At 43.2% G+C, this 26,315-nt stretch overlaps 1 protein-coding gene across 2 annotated transcripts in view; it reads left to right on the top strand.

The window, feature by feature from the left end:
* LOC138497940 (uncharacterized) overlaps positions 1–25,274 on the top strand; it is a 195,580-nt gene extending 170,306 nt beyond the window's left edge. For both annotated transcript variants that reach the window (XM_069621678.1, XM_069621677.1), the window contains one exon: positions 21,847–25,274. In XM_069621678.1, coding sequence (XP_069477779.1) covers positions 21,847–22,875 — 1,029 coding nt within the window. In that variant the 3' untranslated portion in view covers positions 22,876–25,274. The remainder of the gene's footprint in view (positions 1–21,846) is intronic.
* The last annotated feature ends 1,041 nt before the right edge of the window (positions 25,275–26,315 follow it).

Raw genomic sequence — 26,315 nt, 5'->3', positions numbered from 1 at the left:
CCGCGCGTTACGCCCCATGTTCCGCCCACTTTATGGTGTGTGCGCTGAAGTTGTGCGCTTTCGCTGTGTGCGTCGCGCATGGCTTTCAGGATGTTGCAATGACGTGTGCGCCCGTGTGCGCCAAGCACGGATTTGGAGCACATCCCGAGGGAAACACGCGCAGGGCCTTCCATGAATCGCACGCGTGCACGTGCGCCTGCTTTTTCTCACTTGCGCCATCTTGCGCCAAGATTTTCGGTGCACATTTGTTGCATGAATTGGCCCTAAGGCACAATAACCATATACCCCAAATGAAACGCCAGTCATGAGGTTCGTTTTCCAAACAAGTCTGGTTTTATACAGAGTTTTTCAGTCGGCCGACTGGGTCTCAACGCCTCACGACGTGTGTTCCCAGACACTGTGAGATGCAAGAGAGAGCGAACAGCGCTCAGCAGCAATATATATACATCATACATCATTCTTTGTTAAAGCAATTCGACCCACCCTCATACATGTCGTACATGCTATGGTTCAGTGATTGACAATTATGACACGTTATGACAAGTCTTCATTCAGTCTAAACATAGTTATTCTAGCAAAGGCAGCAAAGACAGCTTTCTATTGTGAGGAACATGGAGCTCTGGCTCAGTAAGGATATCTTGTTCTTAGCAGAGAACCATTCCATACTACGTTATTTGTTTGTTACGGCTCATAAGGTAAGGGTCAGATAGTTCTGAAGCAGAACATACCATCCTCCATGAAGGAGCACCGATAGGAGAATATAATTCATGTTTAACTGCCTTTTACAACATTGCTTTCAAGACAAACCGGCACCTGAAGTATTGATTAGATGTGGCTTCTGCTCGACTTCTAGGACTTAGTGAGAGGGAAAATCAATGTATTTCTGTATAGTTCGACATTCCTGTCTGCATTAGAATTTCAGAGTTCAAGCCGTGGCCTCGCACAGTGTGCAAATCTAAAGCATAGAATATATTTGCAAAGCATTAACAAAGAAAAAAGAAAATGGCCGGCATTTTACAAAATGGGCTCCCTTTGGTTACATGCATGTTTCTTGGGTGCGATTCGCATCTGGCCAACATATTATACATATCATTCGGCTACGGGATTACTTTTCTGGTCTAACAGTCTGACCAGCACAGGAGACAGTAACATTTTGGTTAGAAAGATAAGAAGAGAACCAGGAGAGAACGGAACCGCTAAGACCAAAAGAAGAAAGAGATTCCAAATGCAGAGAGTGATCCACAGTGTCAAAAGCGGCAGATAGATCAAGTAGAATAAGAAAAGAGAAGTGTTTAGAATAACAAGCTCAGAAAAGGGAATTAAGTACACAGATCAAAGCGGTTTCAGTAGAATGACGGGGACAAAAACTGGACTGAAAACAAGGAAGAAGTGATCAGTGACAAAGGATGAGATCTTTGAATAAACAAAGCATTCGAGGAGTTTAGAGAGATAAGGTAGAAGAGAAATAGGAGGGAAATTTGAAACAATAAGATGATTGGCAGTAGGCTTTTTCAAGATTGGAATATTTGTTGCATGTTTGAAAGCTGTAGGAAAAACAGAAGAACTAAGATAGGTATTGAAAAAAACAAGATAGGGTACACGAAGAGAGTGGGTTTTAGGAATAAGATTAGATTGGATCAGGTCAGTAGGGGTAGCAGTTGGATGTGCTTTAGCTAAGAGAAGAGATACATCAGAGTCAGAAACAGGAGAGAAATTAGAAAGAAATGCTGATGGAGTGGGTTGAGATACAGGTACAGTAGCTGGTGGAGGAGAATTTAGAATGTCCGGACGAAGGGACTTTAGATGAAAAGAAGTGAGCAAAATCAGAAGCAGACAGAGTTGGATTAATGGAGTGATCAAGAGAAGGGGGAGAACGAATTTGTGCAAGTGTTTGAAATAGACATTTAGGGTGGGTAGATTGCGTGTGAAGAAGGTCAGAAAAAAAGTCACTTTTAGCAGAAGTAAGACAGTTATCATAAAGAGCATGATAGGGGAAGTGAGCAGAGTGATTAGATAAGGATCTCGTTTTGATCCTCGTCACTCCAACCTACCGAGAAGACGATGCATTGCGTGAAGATGAGGAGAAAGCCAAGGTTGGGAAGGTTTACAAGTAGGCTGGAAAGCAGAAGAGGGATAGAGTTGGTCAAGACAGAGAGAAAGAGAGGATGATAGAGATGAAGCTGTCTTGTCAGCAGTAAGAGAGGAGAAATAATTTAGAGGGAAGAATAGTGCTACAGGTGTAAATAAAGTGAAGAATTAAAGTTGTGTAAATAATGCTGGAAAAATGTTTGAGATAAAGCATTATTAAAGGAGAGATCTCGGGAATAGAAGACAGAAGTGAGACCGAGATTAAGTCGTGATCAGACAGATAAACTGGTAGAGCTAACACAGAGGAAGCATTGAAAGTGGAGAGAAAAATGAAACCAAGTGCAGAACCAGATATGTGAGTAGGAGGAGTGAGAAGAGGTGAAAGCAGATGACAGTCAAGAATGGAGAGAAAAGGGGAAGTCGAATGAATGGTGGAAAGATTAAGATTATAATCCCCTAGCAATACAAGAGGCGTTGGACTGGGCAAGATGTGTGAAAGGAGAAGATCAATATCATCACAGAATGAACCTATTGGACCAGGGGGACGGTAGATAATAAGAAAAGAAATAGCCTGAGGAGAAGTAAAGATCTTGTAAGTGAATTCAAAGGAGGAGTAAGATGGCAAAGTAACAGGTGATGGAATAGAGGAGTAAGAAGAGCAATAGAGGATGCCAGTGCCCCCTCCAAGATTACCAGCTCGAGGGACATGAGCGAAGAATGTTTAGAGAGGAAGTGAGGGAGGCTGCAACAGTTGTATTATGAGGTTGAATCCAAGTTTCAGTTATACAGAGAAAATTAAAATGTAATCTTAAGAAGAGGTCCAGTACTGCAGTAGTCTTATTGCAAAGAGTCCTTGCATTCCAAAGGGCCAGGTCTATTGTGGCAGATGTAGTGTTAATCAATGGGTAAGTGAGATTAGGATTGGAGCAAGAGTATGACAATTTAGTGTCATTTATTAAGATATCAGATGATAGAAAATTAGGTATTGTCATAGTCATGTAAAGGAGGACCAGTACCTTGATGGAATTCCTGGAGACGGCAGATGTTTCGTCCAGAGGCACTGGGCAGGGAGAGGGGCTGTAGGTCGACATGACTGCCAGGCCATGGGCCGCGGTCCTGCTGTGGACAGCTGCAGACAGCAGATTCCTACTTTTCCAGACTTTGCTGCGGCTTCGTCTAGAGGCGGGACTTTAAAGCTGTGGCGAGCGGGTTCAAACTGAGGCTGGGGGGAGGTGGCTTCTCGTGTTGCCGGCAGTTGCCAGGCAACGATGGTCAACGCTGTGCAGAAGAATTAACAGGGCTCGGAGCGCAATGATGGTGTGGCTGTACTCCTGTACAGATGGTGCGCTTTGAGCCCCTACAATCCGGCCTGGAAATGGTATTAACAGGCAAAACGGCAGGCAGAGTCAGCAGATCACCCTCAGCTGCAGACAGCAAATTCTTACTTTGCCCGACTTTGCCGCAACTTCGCCTGGAGCCAGAACTTTAAAGCTGCGGCGAGCGGGATAAAACAGAGGCTGGGGGGAGTGGCTTCTCGTGTTGCCGGCCGTTGCCAGGCAACGATGGTCAACGCTGTGCAGTAGGATTAACAGGGCTGATAGCGCAATGATGGTGAGGATGTACTCCTGTACAGATGGTGTGCTTCGGGTCCATACAATCCAGCCTGGAGATGGTATTAACAGGCAAAATGGCAGGCAGAGTCAGCAGATCACCCTCAGCTGCAGACACCAGTACCTACTTTGCCCGACTTCTGTGCATACAAATATGCACATGCCCTTGACAGTATCAATCCAAGGGGTACAGATTCTGTATTTTTTTAACTGCTCTTTATTGATGTTTCCAATACAAATAACTATGCACGAATATGAAAACTTCCTTTGTTCCCAACCCAGCTATAATCACTTCCCTCCACCCAACACCCTCCTGGCCATAACACACATGACTAAAGAATTTGATGTAGAAAACACTTGGGCAATGTCCAGCAGTCTTAGTGGGCAGTGTGGGGCTCTAAAACCATCCTTCAAATTGGTCAGGACCGGACTGCAGATGTTGCAAAATCCCACCATGTCTCGTTATTGTGCATGAGTTACCCACTCTGGTGCTACTAGATGCCACAATTTATGCACCCAATCATTATGCGTGGGGAGCAAGACTCTTTCCAAGTCTGGGCTATCAGCAACTGTGACACTATTAAAATGATCGCTATCACCTTCCTGCTAGGCTTGTGGAGCAGACCCAACCCAACTCCCTTATCTTCAGGAGGTAGTCATCCAGCGAGGAAGTCAGAAGACTTGTATAGATGCTCCGAAGAGCTGCATGTATCTCCTCCCAAAAGACCCCCAACTTTCGGCAGTTCTGCCAAATATGTAACCAGTCTCCCTTTCCTCCACCGCCTCTCCAACACCTATATGTGCAATTGGTGAATAACACATGCAGCTTCACCGGTATATAATGCCAGCGCATCATTACCTTATACCATGTTTTTCTGGTCTGGATCGCCTGTACCCACTTGGGGATCTTCTTCCATAGAGTACCGCACTGGTCCTTAATTGCCTTTCTGTTGAAACCTGCTTGCCACTTAACAATAGAAGGACAGTCTTCCCTTGGCTTGCCCTCCAAAATCAGTCTGTATAAGTCTGATATCAAGCCTTTCACCCCTGTGCTAGTTGTGAGGAATTTCTTGAAAGAAGTGAGCTTCCTCAGCGCCACCTCCTTCACAGGTGGACTGTGAACGCAATGTCTCAGTTGGTAATATCTCAGTCTTTCCTTCTCCATTAACCCAAATGTCTGATTACAGTCCTCAAATGCCCAGACCGCCCCCACCCCCCGAAACAGGTTGCATATCCCTTTACATCCTTCCTCTCTCCATGCTTCAAAAGTCTTTTGTTCCAATCCAGGAATGAACAGTGTGTTCCTGAATAGCTGGGTAAATGGTGCTGGAAATGAGTAAACCCATATTTCCCAATCAAGCGTTCCCTCGTGTCCCCCACCAACACTATTCAATGGGTGGACAAGCACCACCCCTTCCATCTCAGCCCATATTTCCCCCTCTAACCCGCTAAAGCATTCTTGTAACAACCTTATCTGCACTGCCCAGTAGTACGGCATTGCCAACCCAACCCTGTCTCTGGGAACCATATCAATGTCCCCTCCATACAAACTGTAACACTATCTTCTATGAACAAGATCCTGGCCAACACCACCATTTTGATTGAAGCAATTTTTCCCAACCAGGACATTTTAAACCGGAACCACCTAGAGAGATCCTATTTCATTGTTTTTAAGAGGGCTGGAAAATTAGCCTTATGTAGACCCCGATAGAGTTAGTTATACTCGCCGTTTACTATTACTACCGATTGCCCAGTGGAAAGGAGAGGAGCTATTCGAGATGCCTCCTCGTCTCTGCAAAGACTCACAATCTCAGATCTCAGATTTTTCCCCATTGATCTTAAACTGCACCACCTTCTGAAACTCTGTCACTTTCAAGTACAACATATCAGCAAACGCCAAAATCGTGTGTTCCTTCCTTCGAAAAGGGATCCCTTCGATATCACCCGCCTGATAAATCTGTCGTAGAAAGGGTTCCATATATAAGGCGAACAGAAGAGTTGATATTGGACATCCTTGCTTAGTACCCCTGTGGAGGGCCATCTTTTCAGCTTACCTCTCATTTATTTTAAGTCTAATGGAAGGGCAGATGTAATTTGTCTGAACCATTCTCACAAAACTGTTCATAAAATCGAATTTCTTCGAGAACTTTAAACATAAAGGACATCTCACTGAAATCGATACTCAGGTTCCTGAGTAGGTCTAGGGAGTCCCGACATACATGAAACTCCTGGTAAGAGGACCTGCATGTGTTAAGCTACACATTTTTTTTCCTAAGTAATGGATTAGTTTTAGGGGGAATCTGATGAACATGAACAATAGCTGTTGTCATGTATGAGTTTGCTTTATTATTTTTTAAATGTGATGTATATTTTATGTTTATTGTGATAACATGATATGTAAATGTGAATACGTTTTTTTGAATACGTTGGTTTATGAATTTGTCTAAGTGATGTTCTAAATATTTGTAAAGGTGCATTGTGCCAATACAAATAAATAAATAAAAATAAAATAAAAAATAAAAAATATTAACATAAAGGACTATTCCACACTGCCAAATGCTTTCTCCACGTCTAGGGAAAGCAGGATCATTGGCATGTTTTTTTCTGCACCTTTTCTGTGAGGTGGGCCCCTTCTTACGTTATCAAAGGTCTGGCGTCCTCATATAAAGCCACACTGATGAACCATTACTGACCTTGGCATGAGGAGATCTATTCCAGTGAACAAATGTTTTGGGAATATCTTAGCATCTACATTAATTAGAGGTATGGGGTGGTATGAACCACACTAAGATGGGTTCTTATGTGATTCAGGGATAAGCACTACATTTGCTTCCTCCATTGTTTCCATTATTTGGCCCGTAGAGCACAGAGAGTTGTAAAAAGTAGTCAACATGGGGACCAGTAAGTCAGAAATGTTTTTTTTAAAAAGGGCAGGGAAACCACACCCTCCTGGCGATTTTTTGAAGGGAAGTTGCTTAATGATCAGACAGATCTCCTCTTCCGATATTTCCTAAGCCAAGGATTCACTTATTGCCCTAATAACCCATGGCATTGGGACTGATGTGAGATATTCGAGTTTTTCATCCGCCACCGGGTGGTCAGAGCTATATAAAGAACTATAATAGCTGGCAAACATCCCTGCTATTTTTCCTGAGCAGATGACATTCTTACTCTATTTATCCATGAGTTTCTTGATCCTTTTGCCACCCTTCTGGCCTCTTAAATACTTGCCAACATTTCCTGTAATAAAGTTGCTTAGTACGTAGGAGGGCATCTCTGCCCTCCTAACCCTAACCATCTCTTAATTGGCCCGATATCTCTTGAATCTTCCTTAAATTCAACCTAGAAGGGTGTTCCCCCATTACCCTCTGTTGGTCTTTGAATTCAGTTTTGAGGTCCCGCTCCACAACCTTCAACTGCTGCTCCTTCTGGGCTTTCATAGCTAAGAAATCACGCAACATCGCTTTCTTAAATGCATCCAATGATGTGTTAACCAAAGTGCTGAGTGGCAGATTATCTTCTACCTACCTTTTAATTATTTCCCTTGTTTGATCAGTTCCTTGTCACTCAAGAGCTCCTCAAGGAGATTTCAGCCCCATAACCTCCTTTGTGGGTGTGGGCTATCAATCATTAATATGACCTCAGCGTATTCTGAGAGAGAAATGGTACCTATATATGCACTTTTTATCTTCCCCAGCAGTGGAGCTGTCACCCAGATAAGTTATATTCTGGATTGTGTCGCCTACAATTTCTAGTAGAATGTATACTCATGCTCCTGGCCGCAGTTCCCTCCAGGCATCCCACAACTTCATCTGCTCCACTACTTTGTTTAATGACCCAGAGGCAGCTACACTACCAAATGTTCTTGTTGAACTTCTATGAAGTGGCGGGGACCAAACTACATTAAAGTCACCCATTAAAAAGTATCTGTTAGGATACGCGATCAGCCAGCCCCTAATCTACCTGGTGTTCGCATTGCGCTTCCTACGGAGAACCGTTATCCCAGAGTGAGGAGGGGCGTTATGTTACAAAGACACCCGATGCCTTTTGCAAATCAAGTTTTTCTGATGGTTAGGACCCGTCTCGCAGAGCGTTGGCGGTTGCCCTGGAGACTGGGTCGTTTTGGACGCCGTACTGGTCACATGCATCGTATCCGCAGGTCACGTGACTTTGGCTTCTTAAACCGATTGAAGTTTGTGCTTTGTTACTTGCCAACCTTGTCTTGTTCGTTATCCTGTTTCTTGACCTCTGCCTGCCTAACGGATTGCTCTTGCCTTGCCCTTTGTTTTGGTTTCCTGGTTCTGTATCTCGACCTTTTTGGCTACGTCCCTGGATTGTTATTTCTCTGTTCCCTTGTCTGGCTTTGTCTGCTTATTACTAACCTTGCCTGCACTTTCGCCTCTTTCCTGTTCTGGCATTTGGGACCTGGCTCACCTGTTTACAGGTTTTAACATCACGGCGTGAAGTACCGACGTCCCAGCATTTCATCACGGAACCTGCAGTTGTATCTTCGGGTTCAACTACTAAAGGAATCAGCGTGTTTTGACATCCACGGAACAACTTGGGAGTCTTGCTGGAAACTGTGCAGCCCAACGGAAGAACGCGGAATAACAACATTCTCCAGGCAATTTCTGGTCTAGGTTTCAAGCGCTTTATTCGTTCCTTTTCCACGATAGTGGCCCCCTTGACTGCTTTCACCAGTTGCAAGTCTCGTTTCACATGGAATGCAGAAGCTCAAGCTGCTTTCGATTCGCTAAAAGAGGGATTTACGACCGCTCCGGTTTTGCAGCATCCTGATCCAACACTTCCTTTTATTGTAGAGGCTGATGCATCGGAGGTTGCTGTTGGAGCCATTCTGTCCCAAGACTGTGAAGACACTGGTGATCTTCATCCCGTGGCCTTTCATTCACGGAAGTTGACCCCGTATGAAAAGAACTACACAGTCATGGAAAAGGAGCTTTTGGCAGTCCGTGATGCATTTCTTGTATGGAGACATCATCTCCTTGGCACTTCCTCACCAGTACAGGTATTCACAGATCATAGAAATCTCGTAGCTTTGCGTTCGGTGAAGTGTAACACCGCCAGGCATGCTCACTGGCACGAGTTATTTTCTTCTTACAATTTCCTGGTCACGTATCGTCCTGGTACCCAGCACTCTAACGCTGATGCACTTTCCCGTATCCATGTTCCTGACAATGTGTCAAATCCCGGTTCGGTGTTCGTTCTACCTACTCAGGTTGCTTGTGGTTGTGTATTACAATCTTCCATGAAGTCCAGTTTAAGAGATTGGGTTCAATCAAGCCCTATCGAGCTTCAGGACTACAACGTGGATATTGTACAGGGTCTCCCTTACATTCAAGGTCGGGTGTTCCTACCAGATGAAGCCAATAGGGTCATGGCCTTGAAATGGTGTCATGATTCTAAAATCGCAGCCCACCCGGGAGTACGTAAAACCTTGGACCTCTTGATGAGGTGGTGTTGGTGGCCACCTATGTATAAATATGTCAAAAGCCTATGTTTCATCTTGTGCCATATGTGCCCGAGGGAATGGTTCTCGTTCAAAACCGGTGGGTTTATTACAACCTCTTCCGATTCCTGATGCTCCCTGGACTATGATTTCTATGGACTTTGTTGTGGAGCTACCGTCTGTGCAGGGTTATAACACTTTGTGGATTGTCGTTGATTATTTCACAACGATGGCTTGTTTTATCCCTTGCAAAGGACTGCCATCGCCCCAGCTCTAGCTGCCCTGTTTATACAGAATGTGTTTAGTTTCTTTGGCTTACCTGCTATAATTGTATGTGACAGAGGGTCACAATTTACCTCCAAGTTCTGGAAGGGGATCACCTCTGCCTTGGGTATTGATGATAGGTATTCTTCGGCGTACCATCCGCAGACGGATGGACAAACTGAGCGACTCAATGCCACTATGGAGCAGTACTTACGCTGTCTTATTCGACAGTATCAAGACGATTGGTTATCGGTCCTGGGTATGGCAGAGTTTGCTTACAATAATTCTTTCCATACCTCCACCAAGGTCTCTCCGTTCTTTGCTTTGTTTGGTTTTCATCCACGTACCATACCTATGTCTTTGGTTCCTCCTTTGACCGTTCCTGCAGCTTCGGCCTGTATGCGGAATTTGGCCAAGTTGCCGAATGATGTCAAACAACATTTGTCGGATGCTCATTCTGCAGCGAAGGAGGTCTCGGATCGGCATCGATCATTGGCACCCCGTTACCAGGTGGGTTCTTTGGTTTGGCTTTCCACGAAGAATCTGAACATACCTAGCAGGAAAGTCCTCCAGCCTCGTTTTGTGGGCCCCTACAAGGTGGCAGAGATAGTGAATCCGGTGGTGGTTTGTTTATGTTTGCCTGATCATTGGAAGATCCATCCAGTTTTCCATGTCTCCTTGGTTAAACCTTGCCCTGCTTCGACACGGTTACAGCCTCATCCGTCCCCGGTTTCGGTCCAGGGTTCGGATGAATATGAGGTCCACCGGATCCTGGATACCCGTGTATCATGGGGCATTCGTCAATATCTTATTGACTTGAAGTGGAAGTATAGCTTCCACTTGGTTCTGGGTTCTTCTACTGCTCCCTCTCTTTGGCCTCTGTCTTTCTGGCCTTCTTCTTTTGGCTCTTTTCCCGCTGCAGTTCCGGTGGTCAAAAACCTGGGTGTTAAACTTTCTGCTTCTCTTTCTATGGCTCCCCAGGTTAGTTTGGTCTGTCGGGCTGGTCACTTTCAATTGAAAATACTTTGAACGATTCTGCAATGTATTCCTTCTTATCTGCGAGCCCCAGTAGTTGCTGCCCTGGTTATCAGAATGATTGATTATTGCAATTCTTTATAGTTGGCTCATCTGGACTATTTGATGCAGCGTCTGCAGGTTCTCCAAAATTCTGCTGCCACTCTTGCCACTGGTACTCCCTATCGTGGGCATAGTTCACCAGTTCCTAAATCTCTTGACTGGTTGCCATTGGCCAGACATGTGCACTTCAAATCTCTATGTTTGGTGCACAGGGCTGTTTATGCTGCTGGCCCAGAGTATCTACAGCATAAACTGACCTTATGCTCCTGCTTGCACACTACTCTCTGTTGACCACTCTCTTCTGGCTGTTCGTTGGGTCCACTGAGCGAGAATTGGAGGGCACTGCTTCTATGTTAAAACTGACATCTTGTAGAATGCTCTCACGGCCGCTCTACACCCGGTGTCTGGTCACTTACAATTTAGAAAGGCTCTGAATACCTTACTGTTTTAGCTTCCTTTTTTCTCCTGATTCTTATGATCTCAGTCTTAGCGCCAGGTTGTCTTTGGGTGTCCATTGCGCTGTACTTCGATAAGAAAAAAACTATAGCATAATTATGTAACACAACACTACAATCAAACTCGAGGTCCCTCTGTATTGGTGGTTTGCAAGCCCAGGAAGGTCAGCCTGTCGTGGGATGACTTGAATTGAAAGGGCAACTCTGCAAAAAGAGCTCTGTTCATGCCCACTAGTTCAAGGGAGGAAGTTGTCCTATTTAGAGCTTCTCTGTTGATTTGAAAATGGGATGAGGGCAGCAGCACTATTTCTTGTGGGCTTCTCCGGTTGCTAGAAGGGGCTGCAGGCATCTCTGGTCATCTTCTTTGATTCGTCTGTTCCAGTGGTCAACTTTTGTTTTGCCTCAGAGTCCTTGCCTTGTATTCAAGAACCCAGCCAGGACAGCCAGCCTCCCTGTTGGGACTGGTTCCAGGCAGGTATCCCAACAGATAAGGTACAGCAGAGTTTCAGGCTCTTCCCCTTATTCCTGTACTCGAGAGACACACTGGAGCCTTGGCAGGCTTCACAAATGATTCCTTTCGAAGACAAAACTCAAACCAGGACCTCCCACACCCAGGATGGCAGAAGAAGGACCAAGAAAGGAAAAGAAAAAACAGCAAAAAAACAAAGGGTAAGTAAAAATACACAAAAGTTGGTAGAACACCTCCACTGCCACCTGCCATTCAGGTATATTTGCACTGTAACAGAAACGTTAGAGGAGCAGTGAAAAAGGGGATCAACGTAGCCCCTCAGTACTCCACATAAGGTGGTGTGTGCTGATCTCTCAAAAGAAAAGGTAAGAAGGTTAAAAAGTATCCTTCTATCCTTAGGAACAGTATTTATCACAAGGAAAATAAAAGAGTATAAAAAGGAAAGCACAACGTGCTCCCAGCAACACTTCGCAAACGGTCATGTGTGCTGCAAAAATGAAACACAGATTCCTTAGAGTGTATGGAGGAAACCATGACTCCGTAAATTAAAGTAAAAACAAAACAAACAAGGGTTCCATGGTCAAAGCAAAAATAATGAATGAGGGTAAAAGGCTCCTCTTATACAGGGAAATGTAAAAAAGGTCAAAGGTCCAGGAGCACGTTATGATATGATATGATATGACATGGTATTTGTAACGCGCCTATACACAAGTGTTTCAAGGCGCGAGTGGTGGTCTCACATGTAGCAGGAATTTGCCATAACAATTACAAATCTCCCTAACAACTTTCAACACATATTCAATCCTCAATATATGTATGTTGCTGGTAAAATAGTTATGCAAGTAAATCATTACTGTTTTACCAGGTAATCCCAACTTCTAATGTTGAACTCATCTAATTATCCAACATACTTTGTGCAATACATGCCTTTACATTACAGAAAGAAAAGGCATCACAATATGAAAGTGCCAATCTCTTTATAATAGGGAGCAGAGGGAGTGTGAATTGCCCCCTTATCATAATTCTCCATGAGTGTTTCAATTTCTCATGAATTAAATTAGGTTATATATTGTAAGCATTAAAGGCTCCAGAGCCCCAGGACCAGATGGGATTTGTAATCTGGTCGTGCAAAAGTCTCGAAGTGAGAGGGCTTGCATTTTACATACCTTGATTCATAGGATAAGTGAGGGTCGACGAGTCCCTATTTCCAAGCACACAATCTTCCCAATTCCATTATCTAAAAAATACCACAGGGAGTTGCCAAGAAACTATGGACGTATAGCCCCCCTTAATGTATCATCTAAGATGTTCAATACGATCCGGTTAAAGGAGCTGACATAGTGGGTGGAAAAAAGTAAAATTTTGACCAAATATCTGGCACAGTTTAGACCTTGTATGTCTCCCATTCCACACATTATGGCCCTGTCTCTGCTAGGACAAAAGGCATTGGGCCTCATTACGATTCTGGCGATAACAATGGTGCTAGTTTCGCTGTGCAGAAATACCAATACCTTCATTCCATTCAATGGAATTAGCGGGATATCACACAAATGAGTGGAATTAGCATCCAAAGTAATTCTGCACTGTGGAATTACGCAAAAATCCATTAATATTCAGTAGTTCATCAAATTTAATGGTGAATTGAGGTTACCAACAGACACGTGGAGGGATTACCAAATAGTAAATATGAAAAACAATAACAGAATTACTGCTGTATGGCAATCTGGTCACGGTGAAACCGGGAATCAGCCAGATAACCATTTTTAAAAAAATGAAACCACCTAAAATATTACTTTTCCCGGTGCCATCAGAGCTCCGAACTCAGGAAAAAGATGGCTCAGACAAGGCAAATGTTCCTGAAGTGATCATTGAAATCTAAAGACACATATAACTACAGGAGTAGCCAGAGGAGGTGATGGCAAATTCTTATAATCTGTTTGCTACTCGCAGTGGAGGACCAGCACGCTACAGAAGTAGGACATCTGTGGTAAAATCTGTGGCAAGTATGTGGCAGATGCTGAGTACTTCATAAAGCACTGGCATGATTTAAAGTGGTATGCACACAGCTTGTTTGCAACCTCCTCCTTGTCTGCCATCTGAGGAAGCACTGCAGAGCAGCTGCCTCTCACACTTGGAGGAATAGGAGTCCAGTATCATAAATATGGAAGTCATCAAGGGAGTAGAGGCCACTGCAGCCAGTTAAGTACCCACAACATGAGTGTGGAAGTGTACCATGATGTGTGCTACATTTGAATCCAGCTATCCTTCTATCCCTCCCACTAAAACATCAGATGAGGAGAGGCATAGATGCAATGCAGCTGATGGCATTATTGTAATGCTTTTACTGGTTCTGAGCATCCATTTGATAGTTACATCATGCTTTCCACAGAGCCAGGGCGCTACCTTGGCCATGTCGGTCCAGAAGGTCATAACAAATGGCATGTCCAAATCACCATGCATGTCCATAGCAATTGGTAACATGCCTCTTCACTACTCTACAACAATAATCTAACTACAAGATGAAAATGTGTGCACCATCCACCCATTCAAGGTAAATAAAAAGATAACCTATGAGTACACAACCACATGTACAATTAGCACCCTGGTAGCAACAAGCAACTGATAAGTTGGTCCATGCTGCATACACTGGGCAGTCCCAACAAAAGAAATCCATGCCTGGACAAGTAGCATGCATGTGCCATGAAACAATCATAATTGCTACATCCTTCAAAAACAGAATCAGGAGATTCCAAGATGGTGGGCACACAAAGTGGATGTGCAGAGTGCCCCTTCACTTGATCCGCGATTATAAAAGCATGCTGGGACCCCGTACAATCCGGCAATGATGCGGGGGGTGAAGAACACCTCCCCTACCTTGTAGCAACAACAAATTAAATGGCTACTTCTACAGAGGGGCAATGCCGACTGGCAGCTTCGGACTCCATAGGGCCTGGCCCCCATACAAGGGATGGTGATGGCCAGCAGAGAGTATCAACCCCTGAAGCCGGCAAGGGCATTTGGTGCTGCCCCTTGGGGTGCACCTCGGTCTTGTCTCCATTGAATTTCAGCCAATTTATGCTTATTCAGCATCCCACGGCCGCTAAGCAATCTTGCAGCAGGGTGGCATGGGCTGGATGAAGAAGATCCAGCCGAACCAGAATCTGAGTATCATCAGCAGATGAGTAGCATCTAAAGCCGTGGGCACGGATCAGAGCGATCAGCAGCTGAATATAGATATTAAAAAGTGTTGGAGACAAGGCCGGTCCGTGAGGGACCCCACACATCAGAGCAGAGACCACAGAGAGAAAGGGTTGGAGCAACAACCGCTGAGAGAGGTCGGAAAGGAAATAGTGGAACCATGAGAGAACTGAACCCGATATACCAGCAGTTGACAAACGGCTGATCAGGATGGAGTGGTCAACAGTATCAAATGTGGTTTGAAAAATCCAACAGGATCAATGCCGCCACTCCGCCCTGATCAGCAAGAAGAGTAAAGTCATCAAGCACCGAGACCAGAACAGTCTCGGTACCCTAGCCCGGTTTGAAACCCGACTGAAAAGCATCAAGCATGGACATAGACTCACAGAACCACACCAATAGTGGAGACACCCGGGATTCAAGAACATTTATGCAAAAAGGCAGAAGAGAAATGGGGCAGAAGTTGGCAGGAACTAAAAGATCCAGAGCTGGTTTATTTAGAAAGGGAATTACAGTAGCGCATTTAAGAAAAAAAAGAATAATCCCGATTGAACAGGAGTAATTTACTGCAGAGGTAATATGGGACAGAATGAAAGGAAAAATATCTTTCATCACAGACAGCGGAAAGGCATCAGAAGTAGTAGCAAATTTCATTCTTGCAAATGCTGTGGTAAGATATGCAGCTGTAAACCTTCTTGTTTGATCTAGGCCATGGGTAAGGCCTCCTTACCCTTTTCAATTGACACTACTCTTATCGTGTCTGCTTCATAACATCCCATGACTCCTGATTTTGGTAGAGTCCGTCTTGTTCCTACCATCCTTGTTGTCCTTTGTTATACTCTATGTTCTTCGTTGTCTGTTTCTTTCTCTCCTGTGTGCGCCCTGAGGCCTCAGGGTTAGTGGCGCAATACAAGAGCACAGATAGATAGATAGATAGATAGATAGATAGATAGATAGATAGATAGATAGATAGATAGATAGATAGCATATAGCATAAAAGAATCCCACAGAACAGCAGTGGATGGCATATTCCCCAGAGATAAACCAGAGGGGGGACCAAACCCAACTGCCAAATGATTACGATTTGACGAGATAAGATCCCGGAGATTATCAATTTTACAAATGAACAATTCCACCAGGGAATCACATCGTACTTAAGAAGGAGGTATACAATCATCAGAGGATTCTCTGGCCGACAAAGAGCAGACCACCCTGAAAAGCTCTTTCAGCCTTGCAATGGGATTTTCAATTTGAAAAGTATGTTTTTGTTTGGCTTGCTTGATAGCCAAATGATATAAAGAGGTAATAGCGCAAAATGCTGTCCGGTCACCAACAAGGAGGGAGGAGCGCCATTTACGTTCTGCTTGCCTACTTTTAAGGCGAAGAGTCTTAAGCTCCTCATTGAACCACGGCTCAGATGGGCTGCAGGCCTGGCATTCTACATGGGGAGCAAGTAGATCAGCCATGGTGATAACATTCTTAGATAGGGCACCAAACTCTAAAAAGGGTACACCATTGCAGCTGGTATTAATATTTTATTTATTTATTTTGTATTTATAAAGCATCCAACGGCCCAAGGGCATTGTGGCGCTGTTACAGAATGTTTACTTACAGGTAGGTTAGACATGTTACAGAGTAGTCAGTGAGACCGTATAGCAGTGTACAAGCAGAGCAGTGTTCCTTGGTTACATTGGAAAACAGTGTCCTAGCTAAGCACAACGAGCACAGAGAAGACAGTCTAATTGAAAAGTTTGGTTTTTAGTGCTTTTCTAAATACTGTAGTGGATTCTTCTTTTCTGAGATTCAAGAGGAGTTTGTTCCAAGCTTTAGGAACTAATACTTCAAAACTGGTGCCACCTGCTTTGGCTCTGTTGAAGGTTGGGACTGCAAGAAGGTGCGTGTATTGGGCACGTTTTGGTCTGTGGGCTGGAACTTGTTGTATTCTTTCTGATAGGTATGCTGGTGCCGTCTGAGTGAGGCATTTATTGTTGATGGCAAGTGCTTTGAATGTTATGCGTTCCTTGATGGGGAGCCAGTGGGTGTCTTTCCGTGCCTGAGAGATGTGCTCTCTCTTAGGGATGCTGAGGGCAGCTCTAAGGGCATTGTTTTGTGTAGTTTGGAGTCTGTTGATGATGGTGGTGGAGGTGCCTAAGAGTAAGATGTTTCAATAGTTGAGCTTAGCTCCGACGGTGGCTCTTGCAATATTGAGGCAGTTACTTGGTAATATGTAGGGTTTCACGGCATTTATGATTTTTTTAGTCAGAGCTGCCGCTCAGGATATTGCAATGACTTGTCTGTCTATGGATAAGGTGGCATCAAAGTAGGCACCCAGAGTTTTCACTGCAGAGGAGGTTGTGATGATGGTGTTTCCAATGGTGAAGGAGTTATATCTGTTATCCAGTTTTTGTAAGGATTCCTTGGGGCCTACTAGTAGGATCTCAGTTTTATCTCCGTCTAGACACAGGCGGTTGACAGCCATCCAAGCTTGGATGCGTGCGTATATCTTTTGGAGATTGCCGAGGTCCTGCTCATAGTCACCTGTTAAAGGGATGAGAATTTGTGTATCTTCAGCATAGTTTGTGAAAGCTATGTTGAAGTCTTCTAAGTCACAGAAGAGGGGGAGGGTGAATAGGTTATACAAGGTAGGGGACTTGCAGGATCCTAGAGGGACACCACAGTCAATGGGAGAAAGGGAGGCTGCGGCTTGGTCAGAGAAAACCCTAATTTTTTGGCCCTCTAAAAAGGAGGTGATCCAAGTGGTGGCTTCTTGAGAGAAGTGAGCAGTGTCTGTAAGATGTTTGCAGAGAGTCTTGTGGCTGACCAGGTCAAAGGCTGCTGAGAGGTCAAGGAGTAGGAGGAGTGACTATTTACCTTTGTCCATGGATTCGAGTAGTTGGTTTCTAAGGTCAAGTAGGGGAGTGTCGGTACCGTGGCAGGGACGGAAACCAGATTGTCTTTTTCCAAGGATGGTGTGGGTTTCCAGATATGACTGAATCTGGAGATATGCGGCTTTGTCGAGGATTTTTAGCAGAAATGGCACTGTGGTGATTGGGCGGTAGTTGTTGTGGAAGTCAGGGTCGAGGGTAGGTTTCTTCATGCAATCAAAGAAGTGTCAACCGTTTGTCAGTTGCTCTTCTTGATCCTCAGTTTATCAAAGACTGAAGGGAGGTCCGAATAATCAACTACAAAAGGTATGACAAAGTGATCAGAGCAGGTGATGCGTAAAGGGGTAGACACCGTCAGAGAATCATGTTTGGCAAATACTAAATCAAGCCGATTACCCAAGATATGAGACGGCTCACTAACAAACTGCAGCAGAGAAAGATCCTCCATTGCAGTGATAAGTTTAGCTCCAACTTTATCCGAAGGGTCATTGCACTTATAGTTAAAGTCACGAGCAACAATCAGATCAGAGTCTTTTAGATGTAGAAACGCCACAAGATCCATAACAAGATCAACATAATGTATTTGAATCATAGCCAGGGAGGCGGTAGTGCATTGTCTCTCTGTGAACAAACTTTCTTGAAACTTTGGTGGACTCCTTCCAGACCTCCAGAGGCAAGATCCCATTTTTCAAAGTCCCCTCACGAGAGTACAGGACTGAGCAAATGAAGTAAATCATTTGGATGAGGATGATTACACATTGGAATATGTGAAAAGGTTCCAACACTGCAGACCAACGGTGGAGCATGAAGAATCCTTTGCTGGGAGTACTTTCTCTCAACTGCTGATTTGACATCCCTTCTAGAGCCCATCCTTTTGTCAACACAACCCAGGAACAGGAGACAGGATCCACCGCTGCTGCACTGTGCAAGAATCCAGCTGCATCTTCTTCATCACTACTCAGGTACTGTGCGAATCATGGTAGTACATACCTTCATGTCACAACCCTCATCCCAGACCCCCAGTGGCAAGCCCATTGGCCAGGTGGGATCAGGGCTCAGGTTTCTAATAAGGCCTTGAAGGCCTGGCATCCACTTTCAAGGCTTTCTTGGGGCCATTCCTGGCGCCAACTGCACCAGGCTCATACATATCATACACCATGAAGAACATGTGTACAGGGGGCTACTTTTTTCATTTGGGGCTTTCAGCCAACATGGAGGCATCCACATAGCTTGGCTCCTAGGAACCAAGCTATGCGGTATAGTGTTTTGGGTGTGGTGGCCTAGGGACTACTTTACCTGGACTACTTTGTTGATGCTATTTAAACCACACCCGAACAAGAAAACAAGCTTTGCTTTACTTTGCAGTCTGCAACGTGACGCTCACCGTGTCCAGCGATACCCACGAGCCTCAAACAAGCAAACCTGCAAGGAGACAAAAGGAACATTGTTAGCAGCATCTTACCTGCCATCTCCATCTTTTATCTGCTGCAGCTCCAGTGAACAGCTCCCTTTTGATCCGCATTCCTCCCGGACCGAAAGACCTGAAAGAGGAAGGGAAAAGACAACATTAAGGAAGACAGTTTAGACATTGCAAAACCACATACTGCTCAAAAGGCTTACCTGGCTGGTCGCCTTCCGGCCGGCATTGCTCCAGAATTTCACACACGCTGGGGAAACACTGCGACCTGCAAGGAAAGAAGAAAACAGGTTAGCAAAGGCAAGACAATGCAGTGCAGCGCATAGCGCTTACTTACCGCATCATAGCGCACATCACGCCATCATTTACCGGCAAGGCCCAACTCAGCCAGTTCGCCACGCTAAAGCTCCGCACACCTAAGGGAGAAAGGAGACATTATTAAACAAAGAAAGGCATGCAAGAATAACAACACAAGACGAAAAAACTGCAATAAGACCTACCTGAAAGACACCAAACGGGCCTGCACCAGTGAAGTAACTTTGCCGCACTCGCCCACGAAAGACAACACACCCCTGCCAAGAAGGCAGGACGGAGAGCATGCCTAATTCCACAACAAGGTGAGGAGAGGGCCAGTGGGGCCGAAGTCACACCGGGTGATGGGAGGATATTTACCTCAGTCGGCCAGCCTTGAATACAGCCCTCCTGTATATTCAGGCGGAACCTTCCCCACAGACCATATCTGGAAAACACTGGAAAGAAGATACCAGCAACCAACCGCGCTGAGTGGCATCCCCGTGGATACCAGATGAGCGTAACACTTGATTCATTCTGTTGCTCCTTTGTTGCTGGAGTGCTGATTCCAGTGTTTGGGTGTTCACCCATACCGTTAACCCAAGCCTGTGTGTGCATAGGGAACCTTTCCCAAGGTCTCTGAAAGCTTTTTGTGACTAACAAAAGAAAGGCCTCTACTTACTTATAATTGCAGAATCCTCTGAAACGTTGCCTTTCCTGCATCTGTGCCTTATCCGCTTTACCTCCAATCTGACTTTGAAGAACTCACACCTAGATAAGGGATGGAAAGCTGAAGCCTTAAGGCCTCTGAAAAGTAATACAAGTATTTTAAAGTACTGACCTGCTATTGTTGGTGTAGCTTAACCTTTTTATTCCTACAACAGATCATGTTCTGAGTGGCTGTAACAAGTAATTTCACTTACCTTTGACAATGTTCAATTAACTGTATAATTCTTAACTTGTGGTTTACTCACCTGAAGTATTACATTGGTTTTCTATTTTGTTTATCAGTTTAAAATAGTACTTACTTACCGTAATATAACTTTAACATTTTGTACATAAAATAAATTACTATTTTACTATAACTACAAGCAAGTAAGGGTTCATTTGGGCCTACATACTTACTAAATTCATTGTACTAACCTACAGCTCACATCCTCCTCATACAATAAGCCTGGCTGATCTGCCATACTACCAGAACCTTGAGTAGTACAACCTTATATTAGAGGTTGGGGCCTGTATACCACGGGAGAGTTTTCTAATGTTTTACCACAGGTAGACTTTAGGAAACATCATCTAACAGATGCTAAGTAGAAAGCTGCTTAGTACAAATATGTTCTGCTAATACAAATGGAGACAAGAACATTTCAAATAGGTACAAGGCTATTATATTTTCAAAAATTCACCTTTTCACAGCCAATTGAATCATTTGCCAAGACGTTGTATTGGTTATGAAAAAGTCCTGAATAACCATTGTTCATATTTAGCAACTGCAAAATGAATGTTGTTTAGTTACCTCTTTGAGTTTTTGTATGTATTTTATTTTTCATTGCATAATGTACCAACTTATGGCGATGCCTCTTCAATGCATCTAGGAAAAACAAAACAGGACATTGGGTACAATACGGAGGGGAGGCATACATACAAGATATAGGAAGGATGATATGAGGGAATAAACACACAGTTTGTTTATAAAATGTTGGTGAAGCTTTTTCCAAGGCACGATTGGTTACAGAAATGTTGGTGCTTGGAGGTTTTTCATATTATAACAAACATAAAAGGTGGATGTAGCCACCAGTCAGTTAACCCTTCACAGGTCAGGCACATTCAAAATAACCAGGTAATGGCGCAATGCATTTTGCAGATTTTAAACTGACAGCCTCTTTTGGCAGAAATGTCCATACAAATTCAAAAATGTAAATGCTAGACATTATAAAGTGTCCATGAATTGGATAATTTCTGGCAGAATTCCATACATTTTGAGTAATCAAACATGCGCATGACTATTAGAAACGAAGATTTACATGGAACCTGAAAGAAATGTCTACCTTCTATGTTTGAGAAGTGTCATTCTCTTGTGATGAGACTCTAAAGTATACATGTATTTACTTATTTGTTTCAAATCATAAGCAAGTTGCAACTACATCCTCTTGGATTCTTGAGGGATGAACACACATGCGGACCAAAACATATTGGTCTATTCATTTTACAACAGACAGGTGTGATATTCTGACCTACTCTTGCAGTTTTCTTTTTTCCCTATTAACCTTCAGTTTTTAAAGCAGGTGTGAATAAACTGGTGCCATGCATTGTGCCATCCTATAGGATATTTAAGTATTCCATAGGTGTTCGTGCAATAGCATGGTAGAGAAATTAAATATAAAGGCTTTTGAAAATGTCATGGTACCCTGGAAAAACATGATAGACTTTTAAATAATAGGCACTAGAAACACATCATATCTAAAACATCTTGTGGTCTATTGCAGTTGATATTATTTGCATGTTTGTATAGTATACATGCTAATACTCTTTTATGCAAACGTACCATAATTGATTCTTGTGAAATCTATGGAATGATTAACCAAAAAGTTACAATTCCTTTAATCATTGTTTTTCTTTTTGCAGCAAGTTCCAGAAGCAGAAAAATCCCTTCTCTCAAAATTCAAGAGTGCGACTGCTGTAGTCGATGAAGTGCATCCAAATTCTAGTAACCAAAAACTACCTGTTACTTTAAATAAAAGTCTATGCCAGGATTCTGTTAATCAAACCAATATCAGTTGTTTAGATATTTATAGTAGTAAGACAGGCCAGAAGCCCATATCTGCTTTGGGTCTCTTTCACAAGTCAGCCAACTTCACTGACTTCAATGAAATGCAAATCAACGAGAGATTTGAGGTCAAAAGACCTATGAAACTTGCCCCACTGGAAATCCCTTTGGAGGTGAAACAAGCCCAACTACAGAAGATAATGGGCATAAAAGATGAGGCCAAAGTAGCTTCCGAAAAATTGTCTATTCCTGGGGCCATCAATAGGAGCAACGAGCCACATGCCAAGAAAGTGAAAAACCTCCCCCAAATGGAACTGGCCATTTTGCACAAGATGAGATTGGCAGAAAAAGCATTGCTAGAGAACAAAAAGACTGCACGTCCAAATAAGGCTAGCTCACTCAAAGATACCACACCACTCAGAGATGACCAGATAGCTTCACAGGATGACAATTCGAACATGAAAAAGAAGCAAGCCCATGATTATGTACCAGACCTGCCATATAGGTCTACCATTCCTAAACTCAAGGCTCCCATACTCAAGGCTCCCCTGTTATCAGATCTCAGTTCTGATCCTGCCCTTCCCCACAGTATGGTCAATGGCCGGCTCTGGTTAAAAAGCACAGTGGATGGAGAGGCAAACCAGAGCAAGTGCAAACCATTGAAGTTTATTGGATTAAGCATGACAGATTCACTGCACAAAACAATGGTTCAGAGCACAGCCAAAGCAATCTTTGAAGCTGGCAACCATTTTGAAAGTGAGTTGAAAAATAGGACTGGCAGGAGAGAAGGTGCCATTACAAGTGATCTGGAAGTAAACACTATGGAAGAAAGGCCGCCAAGTCGAAGAATGGTTATGAGGGCCAACATTAATGAAAAAGACGAATAAGTCATCAACATGTTCTCAGTGTTACCTCATAATGAGCACAAATGTGAACAAAGTATGAAAAATAATTACACTTTAGAGATCAATGACGAATCAGAAAAGGAATTTCTTTTTATTTTTTGCTGTTATTCACTAATGATTTGCTAATGATTCTGATTTTTTTTTACGTAGATGTCAGCTTCCTTTGAATACCTTATGGTATTGTAAAAGACACAGAGGCTTCTCAAAGAAATATGTGTTTAATCTGTGTGAAAATGTAAGTACAGCATTCAGATGTACATTGAAACATCGAATGGAAACATTTTCAAAACATTTTTTGTATAAATGCAGGGATAGGCCACTAGAATTTAAAAAAAAATGTCCCCAAATTGGAGAAATCTTCACAAAAAATCTGCAACAATTTCTCCATTCAATGTTTTCTTGCAACCTTTTCTGCGGATACCACGACAATCATATCCACCAAATACATTTTTTGACCTTGTATGAGTTCTTTTTAACCACATTTCTCTTCCCTTTCTCTACATGTTATGGATGTAGTGTCATCAAGAAACGGCACTAGTAACATTTACGAAGGGGCATCATCACCAAAAAAAGAACCCTTTGATGAACAATTACCAAAGTTGTATGACCCCCCCCCCATCTTTGGAATCATCTGCTTGTGCTTTATACATTCGACAAAATATGCATTTGTTTATATATCCACAAGGCCTTCAGATAGATGATGTTAAGATCATAAAACAGCCAGAGCAAAAACATGCCTAGAAATAATACAATGTTCACAAAAGCTGCATGGAATCATGTCTGAATTCCTTATAGAAGTTCAGAAACTCTGCTAGACAGGAGAGATGAGGGAGCCTTAGAGAATGTTGCTTGACAGATCGTCCCCAACTCATGCACCCTATTGTGCCCTGGCAAGATAATAAGAAGGATTGCTTTGACATATCCTAGAACATAGCAGAAGAACATAGCAGAAGTTACAGCCTACTTTCCATTCATTTTCCCATAGTCAAAAAAGGTCAATTCTTGTCAAAGTGCACAGCCTAAACCTCTGAATGGATTTCGACCAGGCGCGAAACAACTTCGGGCATGAAGCATGGACTTGCGATCTATGCTTGGTTTGGGTTATTCTGTGCAGTAGTTTTTTAAACCCCCTTCTCAAAAATAGATAGCCACATCTCAGGGATTTCCCCAAAACTGGGTGTTTTTAGAAATGAAACAGCCGCCATCTTGTTTTTCTCTGAATGCAATAGATAAGCGTGGCTATAGCCGAGGATAAATGGGAATCAAAAGTAGTTAAAAAGCTATTTGCAGGTTAAAATATTTCCAAATGACTTTAGTCTAGAGGTGGGAATGTTACTGGAGGACACCATGTGACATTTGGGAGTTATAGGAGAACCAGGGACTAAGTTTGCAACACAAAGCTTTCTGTATCCACGGCTAAAGCCTCAAATAGTCGACATCTCAAAGCAAACTGCATCACAGAAACAGCAAGTGTTGTGGGGAAAGGCAGAGGGCAGGGGAGATGAGGAGGCCATCTGGGGAGTGAGGGAAGCTGTCATAGATGAGGGGAAACTTGGTGATGGCTTGGGGGGCAGGAAAACATTTTTTTATTTGGCCGTGGTGCCGATATTCGCAGCTATATTCACAGCTATACAGGACTACAAATAGCCACAGGTATCACTAGTTCCTTGCCATCGGCTATAGATCTGTGTTTGTGTTTTATTTCTTTATTTCTTTTTAAAGGTTATTTTTAAAGGTATAGTGATGTCTGGGGTGAAATATTCCGCCACAGGCCATGGTCAGTGACCAGGTATTTTGGAGTCTTATTTATTTTGGTTCTGTGTTTTCCGACTTTCTTACTTGTGAGACTGTGGAGAAAAAAAAAGAAGAAAGCTGTTTTGAAAGATCAATAGAAAAAAGAGCGACCCAACTCTAGTGTTTAGCCTGTGTATTCTCAGCCATGCTATTATATCTTGTGTAATTTTGTAAATATGTATATATGTAGAAAACCCAATGTGAGCTTCCCCCTTTACCTAACAATTTGTAACCGCGTCTATAAAAAAAGTCAATGAACCCTAGCCACGATTATACTGAAAAAAATGTTTTTGGGTATTATTTTATTGTATTTGTGTTAAGTTGTCCTTAAAAGGACTGTTTTGGGGTACACTGGGTGTGGTATTTTAGCACATTTCGGGTACTGTTTTGATGTTATGAAGGAACACTGCATTTCGTTCATCTGTTAGGTGTACTCCATCATGTCTACAGAAACTGGCCATGTAGAACTGTATGTTGTTGTTTGAAATCAAAAATTGGTTGTGGTGTCTCATGAATGCTGAAACTACTTTATTAACATGACTCTGTGATTTTTCAATTTCACCATTAAATCTGTTGGTCCATCTCCATGTTTGTCTCTGAGTCAGATTAGAAAAGATAAAGATGGTGTGAGAAAAAAGTTCAATTTGTTTTTCCAAGTATAGATTCATCATTGAAGTAAGGGTGACATCTTGTGCATTACCTAAATGATTGCCTCCACAATGAATCAGTGATATGATTGGTTGGTGCTACAGGCATAAAGAGAGCCAGCCATGTCGATGAAGCTCGACATTCCACTGGGTGATTTCGCATGCACAGATTTCACCGTTTGGCATGGGCTTGGCCACATCAATATACACCAGTGTGTTATTGAGCCCTTTGTTGAAGTGAATAGGTGGGGGAGTGTAGCCCGTGATCCGATTGGCTGTGGAAAACAGGCATGATGCCACATAGCCGCATGAACACAGCTTTCAAAGTGATTTGGCCTTTTCTCGACATGGCTTCAGCCACATGCAGACAAGTCTTCTCATTCATTTAGGCGATGGGTCAATAATTTAGACGTGAACACGTCATTGCGCTTGGGCGTACACACCCATACAGAAAACACATTCTGGTTCGCTATATCGCATAACCGTGGTTATAGTCCTCTCCCAACCACAACTTTCCTGTTTCATTCATTGCTTTTTGTCTCTTGTTGGGTGAACTTCTTTGAGAGCCTTCAGGAACTTTTAAAAGCAGTACCTTGATTTGTCCATTCCTTTTTTACCTTTCTTCTTCCTATGCCATTGTCCTTTGTCTTTGCTTTGTAGTTTGTAATCTTTTGTTATTTTGGCATGTTATTTTTTTTTAAAGTGTTTTGATATTAATTGTCAGGGCCCTTTTTGTGTTGTGTATTTTTACAGTTTGAATGTTTTCTTCACGGTTCTGCGTTTGAAAATGGCAACGACCAGCAGTGATGATGAGATGGTGTGGGTGGCTTCAGCTTTACCACCACGAAAGAAGCAATGTGCATGAAGAAACATTGCTGATACTTGGCAACATTTTCGCTTAAAGGACTGACACAGCAAAAAGGAGATTGAGGAGGTCAAGTGCAATTTCTGTGGTAAGGTTATGTGCAGGGGACCTATACA

Source organism: Ambystoma mexicanum, chromosome 5q (assembly GCF_040938575.1).
Source record: "Ambystoma mexicanum isolate Mex_15411 chromosome 5q, UKY_AmexF1_1, whole genome shotgun sequence".
Lineage (NCBI taxonomy): Eukaryota > Metazoa > Chordata > Amphibia > Caudata > Ambystomatidae > Ambystoma > Ambystoma mexicanum.
The sequence above is the reverse complement of the archived record's forward strand: the minus strand, read 5'-3'. Positions and strand labels throughout refer to the sequence as shown.